The sequence below is a fragment of the Mus musculus genome, chromosome 2 (genome assembly GCF_000001635.26).
Source record: "Mus musculus strain C57BL/6J chromosome 2, GRCm38.p6 C57BL/6J".
Lineage (NCBI taxonomy): Eukaryota > Metazoa > Chordata > Mammalia > Rodentia > Muridae > Mus > Mus musculus.
This window is the reverse complement of record NC_000068.7, coordinates 154,374,314-154,394,305: the sequence shown is the minus strand read 5'-3', so window position 1 is coordinate 154,394,305 and position 19,992 is coordinate 154,374,314. Positions and strand designations below refer to the sequence as shown.

At 47.2% G+C, this 19,992-nt stretch overlaps 1 protein-coding gene across 2 annotated transcripts in view; it reads left to right on the top strand.

Moving 5' to 3' along the window:
- Snta1 (syntrophin, acidic 1) overlaps nucleotides 1-17,993 on the top strand; it is a 31,795-nt gene extending 13,802 nt beyond the window's left edge. The window contains exons 3-8 of one of the 2 annotated variants that reach the window (XM_030248934.1): nucleotides 10,322-10,526; nucleotides 13,188-13,395; nucleotides 13,502-13,632; nucleotides 16,102-16,298; nucleotides 17,112-17,299; nucleotides 17,398-17,993. In XM_030248934.1, coding sequence (XP_030104794.1) covers nucleotides 10,330-10,526; nucleotides 13,188-13,395; nucleotides 13,502-13,632; nucleotides 16,102-16,298; nucleotides 17,112-17,299; nucleotides 17,398-17,490 — 1,014 coding nt within the window. In that variant the 5' untranslated portion in view covers nucleotides 10,322-10,329 and the 3' untranslated portion in view covers nucleotides 17,491-17,993. The remainder of the gene's footprint in view (nucleotides 1-10,321; nucleotides 10,527-13,187; nucleotides 13,396-13,501; nucleotides 13,633-16,101; nucleotides 16,299-17,111; nucleotides 17,300-17,397) is intronic. The other variant, NM_009228.2, reaches the window with a different exon arrangement.
- The last annotated feature ends 1,999 nt before the right edge of the window (nucleotides 17,994-19,992 follow it).

The window sequence follows — 19,992 nt, the reverse complement described above, 5'->3', positions numbered from 1 at the left end:
CCTGCCTCTGCCTTCTGAGTGCTGGGATTAAAGGTGTGAGCCACCACACCTGGCTCTCATTTCTTAATTTTTAAACTACATTTTATTTATTTCATGTGTGTGTGTGTGTGTGTGTGTATGTGTGTGTGAGAGAGAGAGAGAATCAGTTTCCCTGTGGGCCCAAAGGATTGTAGTCAGATATTAAGCTAACTGCAAGCACCTTTGTCTGCTGAGCCATCTGACGGGTCCTTTGTCATCTTCTTCACTTTGTAATTGCTTGTAACCTCCTGACTACAGGCAAGCTCTACCATGCTTAGCTCATTCATTCATCTAGTAAATGTTTACTGAGTTCTTTCTGGTCCAGGACTGGATGCAAACACCAGGGCAGAATGGTGTTCGGCAGTTAGGGAGCTTACATCTTGTTTTGTGCTGTTAATGTTCATCATAGGCACACATGTTGTCCATGGGCCGTTGCATCCTGTACAACCCTGGTATGCCTTTTTTACCGAGTGTGGTTCCTGGGAGGGCTACTGTTAGAAGAAAGGGTTCGTTTGCTTCAGAATCCTACTAAATGCAGCTTCCCTCCCACATTTGTAGTACAGGTGAAGTAAAATAAGATTGTATTCTTCAAATTAGTGTGGGGTGTCTGCTGGTCAGTCGGTATGGAAGGGTCCAGAAACTATCTTTAGTCCAGCCTTGCTAAACTAGCAGGTTCTTAAAGGTTACCCCTCACAGGTCTTTTTGTTTTTGTTTTTCGAGACAGGGTTTCTCTGTGTAGCCCTGGCTGTCCTGGAACTCACTTTGTAGACCAGGCTGGCCTTGAACTCAGAAATTTGCCTGCCTCTGCCTCCCAAGTGCTGGGATTAAAGGTGTGCACCACCAGGCCTGGCACCTCACAGGCCTTTTGGTATCTCAGGTCTTCTCTATTCCATTTGTGTAAGGTCAGGGAATTTGAATCCTCAGAGGGCCTTGTTGAGAGAACTAGCACATTAGTGCCCATTAAATAAAAGTGATAGGCTCAGAGAGACCTTGAGAGATACCAAGGCTAGAGACCCAGTGACAGGACTCATATACTTGTCTTATGTCACCCCTCCTCTGGCCATCCCCTTATTCAGTTACGCTGAGAACAGCAGCAGAATCATAGCCACACCTCTATGGAAGACCCATTCTGAGGCAGACAGGCAAACAGTGGCACTGTTATCCTGCAAGGCAGGTTCATGTTAGTCCCCCTTTAAAAATGAGGAACTTAAGGCTGAAGAGATGGCTCAGAAGGTACAGGCATCTGCTGTCAGGCCTGAAGATTGGGAGCCCACATGGTGGAAGGAGAGAACCAATTCCCACAAGTTGTTCTTTGACCTCTCCATGTGCAATACGGCACACACAGTGTGCATATGTGTATGTTACTGCACACTAAATAACAATGAGATAATTAAAAAAATTGGGAAAAATGGGTGTAGGAGAGATGTGTCAAGAGTTAAGAGTGAGCCGGGAATAGTGGCACACGCCTTTAATCCCAGCACTTGGGAGGCAGAGGCAGGAGGATTTCTGAGGCCAGCCTGCTACCTGCTACACAGTGAGTTCCAGGAAAGCCAGGGCTACACAGAGACTGAGAACATCTGCATTCTGGTACAAGCACCTCTCACCCCATTCCTAAAAATAATAAAATTCAAAAATTCAAGTCAAAGACAATTTATGTATGTGTTTTGCTTGCATGTGTGTAAGTGCGCCTGCATGGCCACCCTCAGAGGCCAGAAGAGGGTGTGGGATACCCTCGAGCTGGAATTACTGAAGGTTGGGAACTGCTGTGTGGGTGTTGAGAACTGAACCTGGGTCTTCTGCAAGAGCAGTAAGTGTTTCTAACCCCTGACTCATCTCTTCACCCCTAATAAAAATAAATTCTTTTGCCAGGCAGTGGTGGTGCATGCCTTTAGTCCTGGTACTCAGAAGGCAGAGGAGGGAGGATTTCTGAGTTCCAGGCTATCCTGGTCTACAGAGTGAGTTCTAGGACAGTCAGGCCTACACAGAGAAAGCCTGTCAAATAAAAAAAAATTAAATTAAAATTTGATTTATTTTTTAAAGTGAGGAGCTGAGCCTGGTAGCACATGGCTGGTACCTCAGCATGCGGGAGGCTAAAGACACTAACTCATGGCCCAGCACGAACCACATATACTGAGACTCCGCTGTAAAAGACCAGAGGAGCGACGGCTGTGCACACCTGTAATTCCAGCACTTGGGAGGTAGAGACAAGAGGATCAAGGGTTCAAGGTCATCCTCAGCTACGTAATGCACTTGAGGCCATCTTTGGCCACAGGAGACCTTGTTCACAAAAGAAAGAAGGAAAGAGAAAAAGAAAGGAAGAAAGGTAGGTCCAGGAAAAGAAGTAATCAAATCTCATAGACCTTATGTCACAGAATAAGGACATTAACTAAGCCACCAGAGACCACATTTATGTCCTTGTTCCAGCTCCCCCAAGGTCTAGGCCTTTTCAATACCCTTTCTTTTGACAAATGCCACCCCCTTCAAGTACTCCCCCCCCCCATCTTCTTTCTTTTCCTCTTCCCCCAGGGTCTTAAGTGTGTCAGGCAACCACTTTACCAATGAGTAATGTCGTCAGCCACATCAGTAAACGAGTTTCTTTGTCATTGTTCAATACTAGGGATTCCCATGTAGCCTACATAGTTTTAAAAAATAAGGCATTTATTTTTATTCTGTATATATGAATATTTTGTTTGCACATATGTATATGTACTATGTGTGTGTGACCTTCAGAGGGTGGGGGCAGCCCTAAGAACTAGAATTAAGCACAGTTGTGAGCCATCAAGTTGGTGCTGGGAACCAAACTGGGTCTCCTGCCAGAACAAGGGCTCTTAACTGCTGAGCTCATCTCTCCAGCCCCTAGGTGGTGGTGGTAGTGCTTCTTTTTCTTCGTCTTTGTCTTCATCTTCTTCTTCTTCTTCTTCTTCTTCTTCTTCTTCTTCTTCTTCTTCTTCATTTATTTATTTATTTATTTATTTAATTTATATGAGTACACTGGAGCTGTCTTCAGACACACCAGAAGAGGCAGAAGAGGGCATCGGATCTCATTACGGGTGGTTGTGAGTCACCATGTGGTTGCTGGGAATTGAACTCAGGACCTTTGGAAGAACAGTCAGTGCTCTTAACCACTGAGCCATCTCTCCAGCCCCACCCCCCCCAATATGGTTCTTGATCTGTTCTTCATGCCTCAGCCACCAGTGCTGGGATCGCAGGCAAGCAGAACCACACTTAGCTTGTGTTATTTTCCTGATACCTAGTATAGGTCAAATGCTATAGTTGAAGCTGGGTGTGTCCCCCAGGAAATGAGAATGGATTCCTCTGTTCACAGCATTGACATTTGGGTTAGAGTAGAGAGCCCTGGGATTAGTGAAAAGATGAATTCATGGTATGATTTCTACAGGGGAAGAGAACACCCACTCTGGACAGACAGAGAACAGCTTGAGCCGAGCCAACAGATTTCCTAGGTTCCAGGCCAGGACATTCAGTCACAGACATTTACTGAGCCCTGGCATGTATTCTGGAAATTTCTGCATTGAGACAAAACAGCGTGACTCCTTTCAGCAGGGCACATGAGACCCCGTGCTCCTCAGTTAAACTGGACAGGGGTATGGCCTTGCTCCGTGGTGGAATCTAGTGGAATGCCTCATGTGGAATCTCCTCCTGCATCATGGAGCAGGGCTTGCCTGCCTCTGGCTTTCCTCTGGCTTCCTTCATTAGCCTCAGCTTCCTGCGTGAGCTGTACCAGGCTGCTGGACTAGAGACTTGGCTGGGGAGAGCGTGGACTCTGGCTGGGCCTATCCTTGTAGATTCCAAACTCTTGGCCGCTGGCCATGGTCATGCCCTCAGTCCTGGAGGCCAGAGTCTGTAGGCAGTCCCACCCTATCTGCTCCAGTGAGTCAAGCAGAAATGGGGGTGGGGCGGCTTTGAACTAGGCTATTTATGGCCAAACTCTAGGGGCCCCAGGTCTCCACCCTCACTCAGGGAGCGGTCACTTGGTGTGTGAAATCCAAGCCCTGTTTCTGGCACCAGTTAGCTGGAGCGCTCCTCATTTATAGGACATTCCTGTGGGAAGGGAGAGAGATGACCTGGTTCAGGGGCAGCCGGGTGAGCAGTGGCTCAGGGAGTTTCTTTGACTTCAGAGTTGACAAATGTTCTTTGGCTGAACATGGAGTATATGAGAAGTCTGCTGGGCTCTGAGGACATAGAAGAGTCTCATGAAGTTCCTGACCTTACTGCAGTGTTCTCCCTAGGTGGGGACACTGACCCCAGGGGACTGGACTTGGGTTCCCAGGACCCATGTAAAGCAGCTCACACCCACCTGTAACATCAGCTCCAGGGGATCCAACACCTCTGGGCTCCAGGCACATTAGACAGGTGCAAGGAGACAGCCATTTTTCTGCATGTCTTCTATCTTTTTGCTTTGTATTTTGTGACAGAAGGAATGATTGATTTGAGCTATGGCAGCCATCCTGAGGCTGTGAGGGAGAAGCTAAGAGTAAGACCCAGGTTCTAGTGTTACCCAAATCCCCTGAACTAAACTTGCCTTAACCTTTTTTTTCTATTTCAGTCATTTGAGATTGGGGGTGGGGGTGGGGTTTATTCTTTAGCCCACACTAGCCTAGAACTCTTGCCAATCTTCTAACTGCCTTAAACTCTCCCAAGTGCTAGGATTATAGGTGTGAGCCACAATGACTTCTCAAGATTGGTCTCTCTGTCTCTCTGTGTCTGTGCCTGTCTGCCTGCCTGTCTGTCTGTCTGTCAGTCTCTGTCTCTCTCTCTGGAATAGGACGGACTGACCTCAGACTTCCTGTGTAGTTAAGGGTAACCCTGAATTTCTCATGCATAGCCATACGCAAGCTTTTGTTTCTGTTTCTTTTGAGACAGGTCTCAAGCATCCTGATTTGGATTTGCTTTGTAGCTGAATATAATCTTAGCCTTCTGATCCTCCTGAATCCAGCTCCCAGTATAGGCTCTCTGAGTTGCAGTCCGAGTAGCTTTTTGGCTCAGATGTCCTTGCCTGTCCTAGCATAGCTGGTAGGGTAGGGTCACAGGTTACAGCAGGGCTTTGTGGGTCGGTTGGATGGAGACATAGATCTAGGTTGATATTCTGGAACTGTCCTGTCACTTCTGGTTGCCATTAGCTCTCTCTATTTGAATTTACTTACAACTGATTAATATATTTTTTATTTACATTTACTATTTATTGGTAGGCGCATTTGTGTGGAAATTGGAGGGTAACTTTTAGGAGTCGGTTCTCTCCTTCCAAAATGTGGATTCTGGGGGCTGGCGAGATGGCTCAGTGGTTAAGAGCACTGACTGCTCTTCCTAAGGTCCTGAGTTCAAATCCCAGCAACCACATGGTGGCTCAAAACCATCCATAACAAAATCTATGCCCTCTTCTGGAGTATCTGAGGACAGCTACAGTGTACTTACATATAATAAATAAATAAATCTTTTTTAAAAAATGTGGATTCTGTTGAACTCAAGTCATTGGATTTAGTGGTAAGTGCCTTTTCCTGCTGAGCCATCTTGCTGACCCTGGTTTTTTTTTTTTTTTTTTTTTTTTTTTTAAAGATTTATTTATTTATTATATGTAAGTACACTGTAGCTGTCTTCAGATGCACCAGAAGAGGGAATCAGATCTCGTTACAGATGGTTGTGAGCCACCATGTGGTTGCTGGGATTTGAACTCAGGACCCTCTGAAGAGCAGTCAGGTGCTCCTACCTGCTGAGCCATCTCACCAGCCCGTTTTGTTTTTTTTTAATTAAAAATTTTTATTTTTGTTTGTTTTTTGAGACAGGGTTTCTCTCTATAGCCCTGGCAGTCCTGGAACTCACTTTGTAGACCAGGCTGGCCTTAAACTCAGAAATCTGCCTGCCTCTGCCTCCGGAGTGCTGGGACTAAAGGTGTGTGCCACCATGCTCGGCTAATTTTTAAATTTTTAATTTTTTTTGACTCTGATTTTTTTTAAACTTGTTTATTTATTATATGTAAGTACACTGTAGTTGGCTTCAGACACCCCAGAAGAAGGCATCAGATCTCATTACAGATAGCTGTGAGCCACCATGTGGTTGCTGGGATTTGAACTCAGGACCTTTGGAAGAGCAGCCAGTGCTCTTAACCGCTGAGCCATCTCACCAGCCCTTGCTTTGCTTTTTTGAGACAGGGTTTCTTTGTGTAGCCCTGGCTGTCCTGGAACTCACTCTGTAGACCAGGCTGTCTCGAACTCAGAAGTCTGCCTGCCTGAATTATTTTTTTTTAAATAATTTATTTATTTATTTTATGTGCATTGGTGTTTTACCTATATGTATGTCTGTGTGAGGGTGTCAGATTTGGGAGTTGCAGAGAGCTGTGATCTTTATGTATGTGCTGGCCAATACCTGGGGCCTCTGGAAGAGCAACCAGTGTCCTTAACCACTGAGCCATCTTTCCAGACCACCTGAGGTCTTTTTTTTTTTTTTTTCTCAGTATTTCTCTGTGTAGCCCTGGCTGTCCTAGAACTCACTCTGTAGACCAGGCTGGCCCAGAACTCAGAAATCCACCTGCCTTTGCCTCCCAAGTGCTGGGATTAAAGGCATGCACCACCACTACCTGGCAATTTTTTTTTTTTAAAGACAGGGTTTCTCTATGTAGTCTTGGCTATCCTGGAACTTGCTCTGTAGACCAGGCTGGCCTCGAACACACAGGGATCCCATTGTTTCTGCCTCCCAAATGATGGAACTCCATAACTGCCTAGCTTAAAGTTAATTAAAAAAAAAAAAAAGTTTAATTTATTTACTACGTATACAGTGTTCTGCTGGCATATATGCCTGCAGGCCAAAGAGGGCACCAGATCCCATTACAGATGGTTGTGAAACACCATGTGGTTGCTGGGAATTGAACTCAGGACCTCTGGAAGAGCAGACAGTGCTCTTATACGCTGAGCCATCTCTCCAGCCAGAACTTAAAATTTTTAACTTAATTGAAATTAAAATTAATTTTAAGGGGCTGGAGAGATGGCTCTTCCAGAGGTCCCAAGTTCAATTCCCAGCATCCACATGGTGGCTCACAACCATCTGTAAGGTCATCTGATGCCCTTTTCTGGCCTGTGTGCGGATGTAGATGCAGCAGAGCACTCATATATTAAATAAATAAAAAAGTTCTGCTTAGGGTCTGGGGAGATGGTTCTAGGGTTAAGAGCACTTGCTGTTTTTGTACAGGGACTGGGTTCGGATCCCAGCACTCAAATCAGATGGATCTCGGTAATACTGCCTGTCATACCAGCTCAGGGGATCTGACTACCTCTTCTGCTGTGTGTGGCTATCTGCATCTATGTGGTGCTCATCCACATAAAGTAAATAAATAAATCTTTTAACCAATTCTGCTGGTTTGTACTAGTCTCATTTCATATGCTCATTGCTATGTGTGGCCACTGGTGACCCTATTGTACAGAGTACAGGCCACACATTTCCACCATCAGAGAAGGTCCATTATACCTGCTCAGTGATACTGGGGGGACCCGACAGGGTACCCTGGGTATGTATACTGCTTAAGCCACTAACTGCCCAAGTAAGAAAGACCCATAAACTATTGTGCCTTAAAGGTAATACAATTGGCTAGACATGATCACACATGCCTCAACTCCAATTTGGGGGAGCGGTCAGCCTGGGCTACTTACTGAGTTCTAAGTCAGCCTGGGTCAATTCTAAGAGACCTTGTTTCAAAAAGGCTATCAGCAGGGCTGGACAGGAGGCTCAGTGGTTAAGAGCACCTATTGTTCTTGCAGAGAATTGGATTTGATTCCCAGAACCCACATGGCACTCAGTGTCGTCCTCTGACCTCTGAGGACACCAGGAACACATATGATGTATCGACATACACTCAAACAAAACTTTATATATGTAAAATCAATCAATCAATCAATCAATCAATCTAAAAAGAAAATTTATAAAGGCCAACAATGTAATAGAAGTTTCTTTTAGGCCAGGCGTGGTGGCGCACACCTTTAATCCCAGCACTAGGAAGAGGCAGGCAGATTTCTGAGTTCGAGGCCAGCCTGGTCTACAAAGTGAGTTCCAGGACAGCCAGGGGTACGCAGAGAAACCCTGTCTTGAAAAACCAAAAAAAAAAAAAAGTTTTTTTTCCTTTCTTTTTCTCTTTCCCTCCCTCCCTCCCTCCCTCCCTCCCTCCCTCCCTCCCTCCCTCCCTCCCTCCCTCCCTTTCTCCCTCCCTCCCTCCCTCCCTCCCTCCTTCCCTCCCTTTTCCCTCTTTTCCTCCTTCCCTCTCTCCCTCCTTCTCTCCCTCCTTTTTTCCTCCTCCATTCTTCCTTTCCTTTCTTCCTCCTTCTTTCCATCTTCCTCTTTTTCATTTTTCTGTTTTTAATTTTATTTTATTTTTAGCAGAGTATTACTCTGTAGCCCAGGCTGGCCTGTAACTTTCTCTATAGCATCCAATTCTTGGCAGTCCTCCTGCCCCAGGTACTGGGATTACAGGTGTGATCACTGTGTTTCTCCATCTTGTTCTCCCTCTTTTCTTCCTTCCTTCTTTTTTTGTGGTTCCAAGGATTGAACTCAGGGGTTTGAACATGCAAGGCCAGGATTCTGCTGAAGTCCCACCTCCCTCTGTGCATTCTCCTCCTCCTCCCCCTCTCCTCTTTTCTTTGGTGTTGGATGGAGCCCAGTACCTGTGTATGCTAGGCAAGCTGTGTGGGCTTGTGTGGCCCAGACTAGTTTCAAGTTCCTGATTTCCCTTTTTCTATCTCTCAAATGCTTGGTTTATTTACAGTCATGTGATACACATCTGGCCTATTTTGTTTTGTTTTGTTTTTTTAAAATTTGAGCAGGGTCTGGCCAAATCACCCAGGCTGGCTTCAAACCCTTGATGCTTCTCCCTCAGCCTTCCTTATAGCTAGGATTACAGGCAGCTGGTATCACCATATCTAGTAGATGTTTTGCTGCAAAAGATTATTTTAAAAAGTTTTAAGTATTTATTTGTGTGTGTGTATATGCATGTTGTGTTCGATGGCTCAAGCTCAAATGTTTTGTCTAGGTAAGTAATTCTGAGATAATTGCATCTGTTTATGTCCAATTGGACTGGACTGCAATATCTAATTTTTAAAAATTATTTTAGCCGGGTGTGGTGGCGCACGCCTTCAATCCCAGCACTCGGGAGGCAGAGGCAGGCGGATTTCTGAGTTCGAGGCCAGCCTGGTCTACAAAGTGAGTTCCAGGATGGCCAGGGCTATACAGAGAAACCCTGTCTCGAAAAACAAAAAACAAGCAAACAAAAAAAAAATTATTTTTATTTTATTATTTTATGTTTTGGGGTATTTTGCTTGCATATATCTCTTTGTATCATGTGCTTGAATGACCCACTGAGGTCAGAAGAAGCCATTGGATCCTTTGGAACTGGAGTTAGAGGCAGTTGTGAGCTGCCATGCTGGTACAGGGAATAGAACCTGGGTCCTCCTGATGAGCAGCAAGTACCCTTAATGGCTAGGCCTTCTTTTCAGGCCTCCTGCTATCTCTATTTTAATTGGATTTCCTTGGCTCGTGCCCTCATGTTGTAGATGGTACCCCATCAGTCAGGCTTCCGGGCAGTGAAAGGGAAGCAGAGGGGAGAAAGGAAAGGATACCCCTTCCCTTAGCAGTAGAAGCCTGCTATTCACAGACGGTATTCTTCTCTTGTGCTATTGGCCAGATTTACTAACATGGCTATTTATAAATGCAAAGGACCCTGGGAAATGAAGTCTTTAAAGGACTATTATTGTACTGGAGGATAATAATGAACACTACCATAGTGAACTATCTCATTCAGTGTCTTCTGGCAGATAAGAAGTACGGAGAGGTAGAGGCAAGCGCCAGGACAGTGGCTAGCAGCCAGACACCCTGATTTCCATCTTGGTGCTCTGAACAGCTACTGTTCTCTCTCCTCTGTAGCCCAGGTTGGGATTGTAGGCATGTGCCACCATTGTCTCTGTGGTCTGTTTTTTTGATTTTTGTTTTTTGTTTTTGAAAGGCCGCCTGAAAATCCCAAACTTTTTGATTCTTTGAAGAACTTAATCACTTGGCCACACCTTGCTGCAAAGGAAGCTGGACAGTGTGGTCTTTGTTCTCGGTAGTCACGTGTCCATAAACCAGGTTAAATGAGTAGATGGGTACTTGTTTGTGTCCAATATTTTCTACCCCTCTGTCTCGCCAAAGACTTTAGCTTAGAAATGTATAATAGTAGTCATAAATTAAGCTCTTAATTAGCTAGTGACAACTGTGATACATACGGCATGGGGTTCATGCCACAATGGTAACAGGTGACCTCTCTCCTGACCAGTTAAGTACATGAAGGAGGTCTCACCCTATTTCAAGAATTCTGCTGGAGGGACCTCCGTTGGCTGGGACTCACCTCCTGCCTCGCCTCTTCAGCGGCAGCCTTCTTCCCCTGGCCCCCAACCCCGGAACCTCAGTGAGGCCAAACACGTATCTTTGAAGATGGCGTATGTCTCAAGGAGGTGCACCCCCACTGACCCAGAGCCCAGGTGAGGCTGGAATGGGGGGGTATACTCAGATAATATAAACAGAAGTTATCTGTGATGTATTTAAGTGATGAACATGATGGCAGCATCCATGCTGGCATGTAGCAGGCACTTAACAACTGGATCACGTGGATGCATGAGTGAGTTTATGGAGTGATGGTATGCATTGCTTGTTTCTTCCTCCTCTTCCTCCTCTTTCTTTTTCTTCTTCCTTTTTGAGACAGGGTTTCTCTCTGTGTCCTTGGCTGTCCTAGAACTCATTCTGTAGACCAGGAAGATCCACCTGCCTCTCAAGTGCTGGGATTAAAGGCATGTTCCACCACTGCCTGGTTGCTTGGTCTAGGGAGTAGCCCTGGCTTCTTTTTGATATTTATTTATTTTTTTTTTTAAAAGGAATGGTCTCTAGTAGATGAAGCCATTCTCAATTTTGCTGCTTAGCCTAGGAAGAACTTGAATTTCTGGTCCTCCCGCTCTCACTTAGCAAGTGATGGGATCAGGGCCATGCAACATCACATCTGGTATTTTGAATTTTATACTTTTGCTGGGAGAAATAGACTATGTGTGTAGGGAGGGGTGGATTTGGTGGAGCCTGTCTTTGGAGATTATCATCTAGGAAAGGTTTAACTTTTTTTTTTTAATTAGGTATTTATTTCATTTACATTTCCAATGCTATCCCAAAAGTCCCCCACATGCTCCCCCACCCACTCCCCCACCCACCCACTCCCACTTCTTGGCCCTGGCGTTCCCCCTGTACTGAGGCATATAAAGTTTGCACGACCAATGGGCCTGTCTTTCCACTGATGGCCGACAAGGCCATCTTCTGATACATATGCAGCTAGAGACACAAGCTCCGGGGAGTACTGGTTAGTTCATAATGTTGTTCCACCTATAGGGTTGCAGATCCCTTTAGCTCCTTGGTTACTTTCTCTAGCTCCTCCATTGGGGGCCCTGTGATCCATCCAATAGCTGACTGTGAGCATCCACTTCTGTGTTTGTTAGGCCCTGGCATAGTCAGGTTTAACTTTCATGTCCAGGGACTTCTCTGTATACTTCATTGGTTAGAATTTGGTCACATGATAAGCATAGCTGCAAGGGAAGCCATGAATTCAAGTACTTTGCTTTCTAGTTCAGCAGTAGAGGAAGGCAGGGGTTAAAGGTGGATAGCCTAGTTGTTGGGAGTCAGCCTCCGTTTTCTGTCCTACTCCATGTAGTACAGAAATCCAAACGGAGTGAATCTTTAATGTACCCTAAAACATTTTGGAAACCCTTTCCAGCACCACTGTTGCTACCCCCCTGGAACTCTCCCATCATACTTTCTGGCATGGACTTTCTCTTTTCTCTCTACTCACTTTCTCTTGTTTCCCAACTTTTTTTCTTTTTGAGACAGGGTTTCATATAGTCTAGGTAGCTCAGTGTCTTAGTCAGGGTTTCTATTCCTGCACAAACATCATGACCAAGAAGCAAGTTAGGGAGGAAAGGGTTTATTCAGCTTACACTTTCACATTGCTGTTCATCACCAAAAGAAGTCAGGATTGGAACTAAGCAGGTCAGAAAGCAGGAGCTGATTCAGAGGCCATGGAGGGATGTTACTTACTGGCTTGCTTCCCTGGCTTGCTCAGCTTGCTTTCTTATAGAACCCAGGACCACCAGCCCAGGGATGGCACCACCCACAATGGGCCCTCCCACCCTTGATCACTAATTGAGAAAATGTCTTACGGCTGGATCTCATGGAGACATTTCCTCAAGGGAGGCTCCTTTCTCTGTGACAACTCCAGCTTGTGTCAAATTGACACACAAAACTAGCCAGTACACTCAGTTTTTAAATTAATCAATCAATTAATTTATTTATTCAGTCTGTCTGTCTATCTCTGTCTGTCCATCCATCCGTCAGTCTGTCTGTCTGTCTGTCTGTCTGTCTCCCTGTGTGTGTGAGAGAGAGAGTGCACTCGTGCACATGTGTAGTGATCAGAGGACAGCTTTTAGGCATTAGTTCTCTTCTACCATGTGGATCTCAGGAATCAGGAATTGTTAGGCTTGGCTGCACGTGCCTTTACCCACTGAGTCATTTTGACTGCCCTAGTGATAACTTTGAACTTTGGATCCTTCTGCCTCAGCCTCTCAAGTGCAGATGTGAGCCACCAGACCTGGCTTTTTGGGGGACTAGGGGTGGGGGTAGAGTCTCTTTAGTGTGTTCTTGCCTGCCTTAGTTCTATAGTGCTTTGATTACTTGATACTTGTATACCACTTGGCCTATGTCTTTATTATAAGCAAACTTTGTATCTTAAGATTTTAAATATATTTCCCCTATTAGTAGATGAATTAGATTCTAGGCAACAGGGATGACTGGAAAACTATCTCAGCAGGAACCTTTCAAAGAAACCAGGAGAAAAGGTCTCTATACCATAATTGCAGCCACTAGCACATGTTCGAGTGGGTGTATAGAAATTCGTGTGTATGTGTGTGTGTGTTGTAGCTTCTTGTCTCTAGATCCTGCCAGGATCTAACACCTTTGGCTGAGATTCTAGCACCAAACTCAGTCCTTATCTCTCATGGATGCCCGGTGTGGTTTCCTCGGGTTCGGCAGTGGGTGGGTTTGTTGGGCCACATGCCAGGCTGGATAGCTGACCAGTGATGTGCCTGACTTGGATCTCACTTTGCCTTCAGGTACCTGGAGATCTGTGCAGCGGACGGCCAGGACGCTGTCTTCTTGAGGGCCAAGGATGAGGCCAGCGCAAGGTCATGGGCGGGCGCCATCCAAGCGCAGATCGGCACATTCATACCTTGGGTCAAAGATGAGCTCCAGGCTCTGCTGACAGCCACAGGTACAGCTGGGAGCCAGGACATCAAGCAGATTGGCTGGCTGACAGAACAGGTGCTTGCTGGGTCCCACTTCCGGTACCCCTTATCACTCCATTTCCTCCTGGCGGGGCGGGGGACCCCTTTCCCTTCCACTCTCCTCATTACCATTTTGCTTGCAGTTGCCCAGCGGGGGAACGGCACCAACCCTGGCCCTGCTGACTGAGAAGGAGCTGCTCTTCTACTGCTCTCTCCCTCAGAGCCGAGAGGCCCTGAGCAGGCCGACCCGCACTGCCCCGCTCATTGCCACCAGGTACCGAGGAGCAGGGGAACTGTGTTGCTCGCAGGCTTGGGAAGGTGGTATTCCAGATAGGCCCCAGAAGCCCCAAACCTTAGCCCTGTTCTGCCTCCAGTTATTCCCCAGGTGATCTGAGGCTCATTCCGCCCCTTCTCGGCCACACTTTCCTCATTTATAAAGTTGAGGCTCAGAGCAGACAAATGGGAAGTGACAATTGTCACTTAGCTACTGACACCTACATCTGATACTGCATGGTTCAGGGGACAGTTACTACCTCTGAGAGAATCCAGAGTTGGGAGACAGACACCGAAGAGCCGTTACATTGAAGGTTATAGGAGATAGTTTACTGTCTGACTTGGCCAGGGAAGATGTAAGGTGGAGGTGACATTTGCAATGGACTTTGATGAGTGAGGAGTGTGCCTTTTGAGGAGGGTGGTAGAATATCTTTGGTCAGAGGTATCAAGGTATGAAGTGCTCGAACATGTCCATGTACATAAATATTTATATATACATATATGGTAAGCATACACACATATTTCTGTGCATATACATACATACAAGCATACATATAATTTTTGTGAGGCAGAGTCTAAGTATCCCTCCATAGTCTAGAACTTGTAACACAGACCAAATTGGCCTTGAACTTGTAGAGATCTGCCTGCCTCTGCCTCTAGCTGCTGGGATTAAAGGCATGTTTTGTCACTGCCACTTCATACTATGTTTTTGAGACAGAGTCTCAGACAGGCGTGGTGGTGCATGCCTTTAATCCCAGCACTTGGGAGGCAGAGGCAGGCGAGTTTCTGAGTTCGAGGCCAGCCTGGTCTACAGAGTGAGTTCCAGGACAGTCAGGACTACAGACACAGATAAACCCAGTCTGGAAAAAAACCAAAACAACAACAACAACAAAACCAAGGAAAAAACCAGAGTCTCTTATTGAACTCAGAGCTTGAAGTTTTGACTAGACTGACAGGCTAAGGGGTCAGTGGCCCCTGTCTCTGCTTTCCATAGCACTGGGACTGTGAACGGCTGCTGCCATACCTGGCTTTACATGGATGCCAGGGACCCAGACTCAGGCCTCATGCTAGGGCAGCAGGCACTTTTCCCACTGAGCCATTTCTCAGCCCCAGCACTATCTTAACACTTGTGGCAAGCTGTGCCAGAGGGGCTAAGCTGGGAGTCAGGAGACCGGGGCTGTGCTGTAGAGGAAGCTGCGTGATTGCCACAGAGAACATCCACTGGGAAGGGAAGGGCGGAAGCTGGGAGGCTGCCATAGCTTTGGGAAGACCTGGGGCTGAGGGGAGCAGGTGGGTGGGGACACAGATGGAGAACTGTGGCATTTGCAGTGGAAAGCACATGGGTGGGAGCTCACAGGCTCCGTGCTTGCCAGATGGGCAGGAGGCCGTGGGTGAGTAGGAGATTCGGAGTGTGTGTGTGTGTGTGTGTGTTTGTGTGTGCATGCGCTGCTGGGGGCAGTGAGAATGGAGTTGGGGTGTCTGTAGAGGAGGTTCCAGAGATGCTGAGTCATGTCCAGAGCATATGTGGGAAACAGGGAATGTGGCTCAGAAGACTGGGGGCTGGAGGGTCTGAGGCTCAGGGCTGGAATGTGGGAGCTTCAGTTAACACTCCCAAGGGAAACTAAGAGTGGGTGAAGTGAAGAACAGAGAGGCTCAGAGCCAGAACTTAGAGGTTTGGCGGCCAGAGAGGGACAGTGAGCTGCCCAAGGCCACACAGCAAGTGAGAATCAAGCTGCAGGGTCTAGGGCCCTTGTTACCATGGTTACCATGATTGCCTAGCCTGGTTTCTGCACCAGCTGACAAGTGACAGGTTTTAGATTGTCTGTCTAATCTAGTGACTTGTTAATTAAGACAGGTATTTATTAAACACCTACTGTGTGCCCATAGTTTAAATTACTGGGAATATAGTGTTATATAAAATAGACAAGAACTTCTACCCTAGTCTAGCTAGTGAAAAGGTCAGCCAAAAGCCTACCAAAACTAATAAGTAAAATGTATCATTTTGGCTGGGCCAAATTATATACATACACGTATAATTTCAGCTGGGTGTGGGTCACATGCCTGTAATCCCAGTACTCAGTGGGTAGAAGCTGAAGAATCAAGCCTGATCTACATAGCGAGTTCCAGGCCAGCCAAGGTGATAGAGTGAAACCCCGTCCAAATAACAAAAGCATTCAAAGTGTACAATTTCTGCAACCCTGGTGAAAAGTAAGCTGGTAGTGACAAAGAGCTCCTTTAGACAGAGTAGGGGATCTATGAACAGCGATCTACAGGAAGTGTGAGGGAGATCGTGAGTATTCAGTCAGAGAAAGCACATGTGTGGAGGACACGACTAAGGCTGAAATAAGCGTCAGGGGAAGATGGAGGAGATGAACCTCCGCAACTCCTGTCCCTTGTAAGACGCTGAAGGATGCAGGTCTTTGCCCCGGCCCCACCCTGCTCCATGCTTGGCCCTCTGCTCTGCACACAGGCTGGTGCACTCAGGCCCCTCCAAGGGCTCAGTGCCCTATGATGCAGAACTCTCCTTTGCCCTGCGCACGGGTACACGGCACGGTGTGGACACTCACCTGTTCAGTGTGGAGTCGCCGCAAGAGCTGGCAGCCTGGACCCGACAGTTGGTGGATGGCTGTCATCGGGCTGCTGAAGGCATACAAGAAGTGTCTACAGGTGTGTCAGGTGGAGCCTCTTGTGCCTAGAGGCTTTCAAGTTCCTTCTTTTATGGTGCTTCTGGGGGGAGGGAGCGAACAGACGGAGGTTGGGCTTTTTCAGGGGCCCCTATCTGGGGTATGCAGATGCTCTGGGAGGAAGGGAGACATTTCTTCTTGGTGTCTTTTCTTATGTTATTCCTGTGATTCTGCTGGTGAGGATTCAAGGTGGCGCACACCTTTAATTCCAGCACTTGGGGAGGCAGAGACAGGTAGATCTCTGTGGGTTTGAAGCCAGTCTGGTCTATATAGCAAGTTCCAAGCCAGCCAGGGCTACACAGTGAGATCCTGTCTTGGGGGTGAGGCTGTAGGTCAGATAGGGCACCAGTTAGATTTGAATTTCAGGTAAACAGTGAATACTTTCTTATGTCAATCTAAATTATATTTGTATAAAATTTAAATTTAGCCTGCTAATCTTGCGCCTTTATGGGGTAAACATGGTGTCCATCACAGAATTTAACTCCCATTTATTTTATTGTGCTGAGAATTGAACCCAAGTCCTTGTACATGATAGCTACATACTCTTCTACTGAGCCAAGCTTCCCTAACACACGTGGCTTTGCTGGAAACGAAGCAAGATGCAGCTGTGGGTCCTCGAAGGCCCACCTTCTGTATTTTAGGATAGGGTGGCTGGGCCAGTGGTTGTTCGGTGTCATGACAGAGGGAGCCTCCCATCCATGGAGGAGCGGCAGACAGGTTCTGGAGCTGCTTTAGGAGCTGAGTGGGCTTTGTGATCACCGAGGTGCCAGGGTCTGTGTTCACTGCTCTCCTGCAGCCTGCACGTGGAACGGCCGTCCCTGCAGCCTGTCTGTGCACATCGACAAGGGCTTCACCCTGTGGGCAGCTGAGCCTGGAGCAGCCCGAGCCATGCTGCTCCGACAGCCCTTCGAGAAACTTCAGATGTCATCAGATGATGGCACGAGTCTCCTTTTCCTGGACTTTGGGGGTGCTGAAGGAGAGATCGTAAGTGGAGGACCGCCTCTGCATCCTGGGGGTGGGGATGCTCTTCTGGAGGCCAGTCTGGACAGAATTCCTGACCCTTCTCTCTGTCCACTCTGCAGCAGCTGGACCTGCACTCGTGTCCCAAAACGATGGTCTTTATCATCCACTCTTTCCTGTCCGCCAAGGTCACCCGCTTGGGGCTCTTGGCCTAGAAGCTGTCAGATGCACCAGCCCTGAAGAGGATCGTTCATCTTGTGGCCTGACCTGTCCTTCTGCTGACTGCCTGCTCGTCTGGGGGCTGAGGGAAGGGAGAGGAGGGGAACTAGGGCCTCAGAGACCAGCCTGAGGAAGCAGAACTCAGACCTGGGACAGCGAGTCTGGCTTGTGTTGGGCAGCCTTCCTACTGCTCACCTCCACCAGTGCCTTTCTAAGAGAGATATTTTGTGTACACAGAAGCCATTCCGAGCCTGGGACCTGACCCTGTGTGGATCCCGTCCCCAGCCAACAGCAGAGCTGCCAGGCCTCCTGGAGGCCTCTAAGCCACCCTGAGATCTCTGCAGCTGGAGTCTTCTGGGTCAGTGGCAAGAGGAAGAAGAGGAGCCTTTCTGTTCACTTCCCCTTGAGCCCCGTGGGGCATCTGGGTTTTCTCCTCGTCCTCTCTCCCCTCCTTCATCTTGAATAATAAACAGCCTGTGAGCACAATGGCAGCCTGGCATCATGTCTGTGGTTTGTGTCTTTACACTGGGACTCTGAGGTGGCTCTGTAGTCCCAGAGGAACCAGAACAAGGTGTGAGACCCCTTTCCTGGAGAACTGGGTCTTCAAGTGAGTACTGGCTTTATCTGTGCTCTGTGATAAGTGACCCTACAATCTAGCAGATCATCCTGTCTTCCATTCTGTGGGTCAGAAATTTGAGACTGGCTGAGTTGGATTGTTTCCTGTCTGAGGTCTCTTATGAAATTCCAGTCAATGAGGAAACTGTCCCATGAAGTTACTTAATTAGTTTGGTTAGAAATTAGGCACTAGGAAATGGGGAGATGTGGTTAAGTAGAGATTTTCCAGTCTTCCTTACCCATCCATCTCACCTATACATCCACCAACCAATTGCTCACCCAGAAGCATCTAGGATACATCTGTTGTAGTCCCCAGTGATGTGGCAGAGAGCAACGTTGAGAGGTCTTTATCCTCAGCAGGAAGAAATTCATCAAAATCCCCTGCAATCAAAAGTGTGATTCCAATTGGTCAGACACAGGGAGTTAGCAGAGGGGACAGTGGGACCAGGCTCCCTTACGTGGTTTCATTTCTGTCAGGAGGAGACACTGGAGTGGATGCAGTGGAAAGGGGCATGCTTCAGTCAGCTTCTCCTGCGATTCCTGTGACACCAGTGACCCCTACCCTGGACAAACCCAGTCCAGTCTCTATGCCTGCAACAGCAGACATTTCCTTTCATGAGCCTGGACTGTGCATTGACAGTTCTACTACTGGGCTGGGCAGGGCACTTTTGTTCTGGGCTGTTGGTTGGGCTTCTTAGGGTGTGCTTGCCCTGTGGGTAGGTCTGTGGAATGCAAAGAACAGTCAATCACATGGGCCATTCAGGTCATCTGCCTGACAGCGGTGAAGAGAACACACAGTCACAGTGGGGTGGAGGGGGAATGAGTGCTCACGATGGCAACTTTCACCAACTAGCAGAATTAGATGAAAGATGATCATGGCAGGTAGAACATTCAGGTCTTAAAGCGAGCAGAACATGGGATCCCCAAACTTCTGGAGTCAGAGGAGTTTGTTTCTTTTTCTAACCTTCATCAGTCCTTAATCCCACACTAGCCCGGGAACCCACAGTGGACTACTGCCACAGCCCCAGATCCTTTGGCCCCACTCCTTATCCATGTCTTCCCCACATTGCAATGTATTCACCACACAGTTGCCACCCTACAGGCAAGGAGACTGGAGTCAGCAGTCACTACTTGGCTATGGTTATTCAACTGTCAGCCAGCACAGCCCCAGAGGGAACCCAGCCAGTCTGAGGTTGAGTTAGTCAGTGCTAAGAATAGGGCTTTGGGATCAGCGTGAACTGTGGCTGGATCCCAAGGACTGCTTGCTGCGTGAGCCTTTGCACATGACTACTTTTGTATACTCACCCTTAAATTTGTAAAATGAGTTAGTCTTTTAAAAATCTTTTTTTTTTCAAGATAGGGTTTTCTTTCTCTTTCTCTCTCTTGCTGTTCTGAAACGTTTTCTGTAGACTAGGCTGGCCTCGAACTTATAGAGAGCCACAACTTCTGCCTCCGGAGTGCTGGGATTAAAGGTATGTGCCACTGTGCCCAGCTTGGGCTCTTTTAAATAAGGTAACCATGAGGTTCTACCTTTATGACCTAGTCACTTTGTGAAGACCCTACCTCCTATGTCCACTTTCTTGAAGGTTATGGTATTGAGGGGACACGCGCATTGAGACTGTCTTTGAAACAGGAGAATGAGGTCCAAAATGTCTTACCCAGAGAATGCAGAGGTAACATATTACAGAAACTGTTGGAGGGCTGGAGAGATAGCTGAGAAGTTTTTGGAGGATTGTACTAGAGTTTGATTCTGGGCCCACATCAGGTGGTTCACAACTGCCTGTAACTCTAGCTTCATTTGGAAGTGTCCTACAGACTGAGCCAACTCTAGCTTCTGGCTTTCCAAACAGAAGTACTTCCGGCTTCTTGCCCAGATACATAAA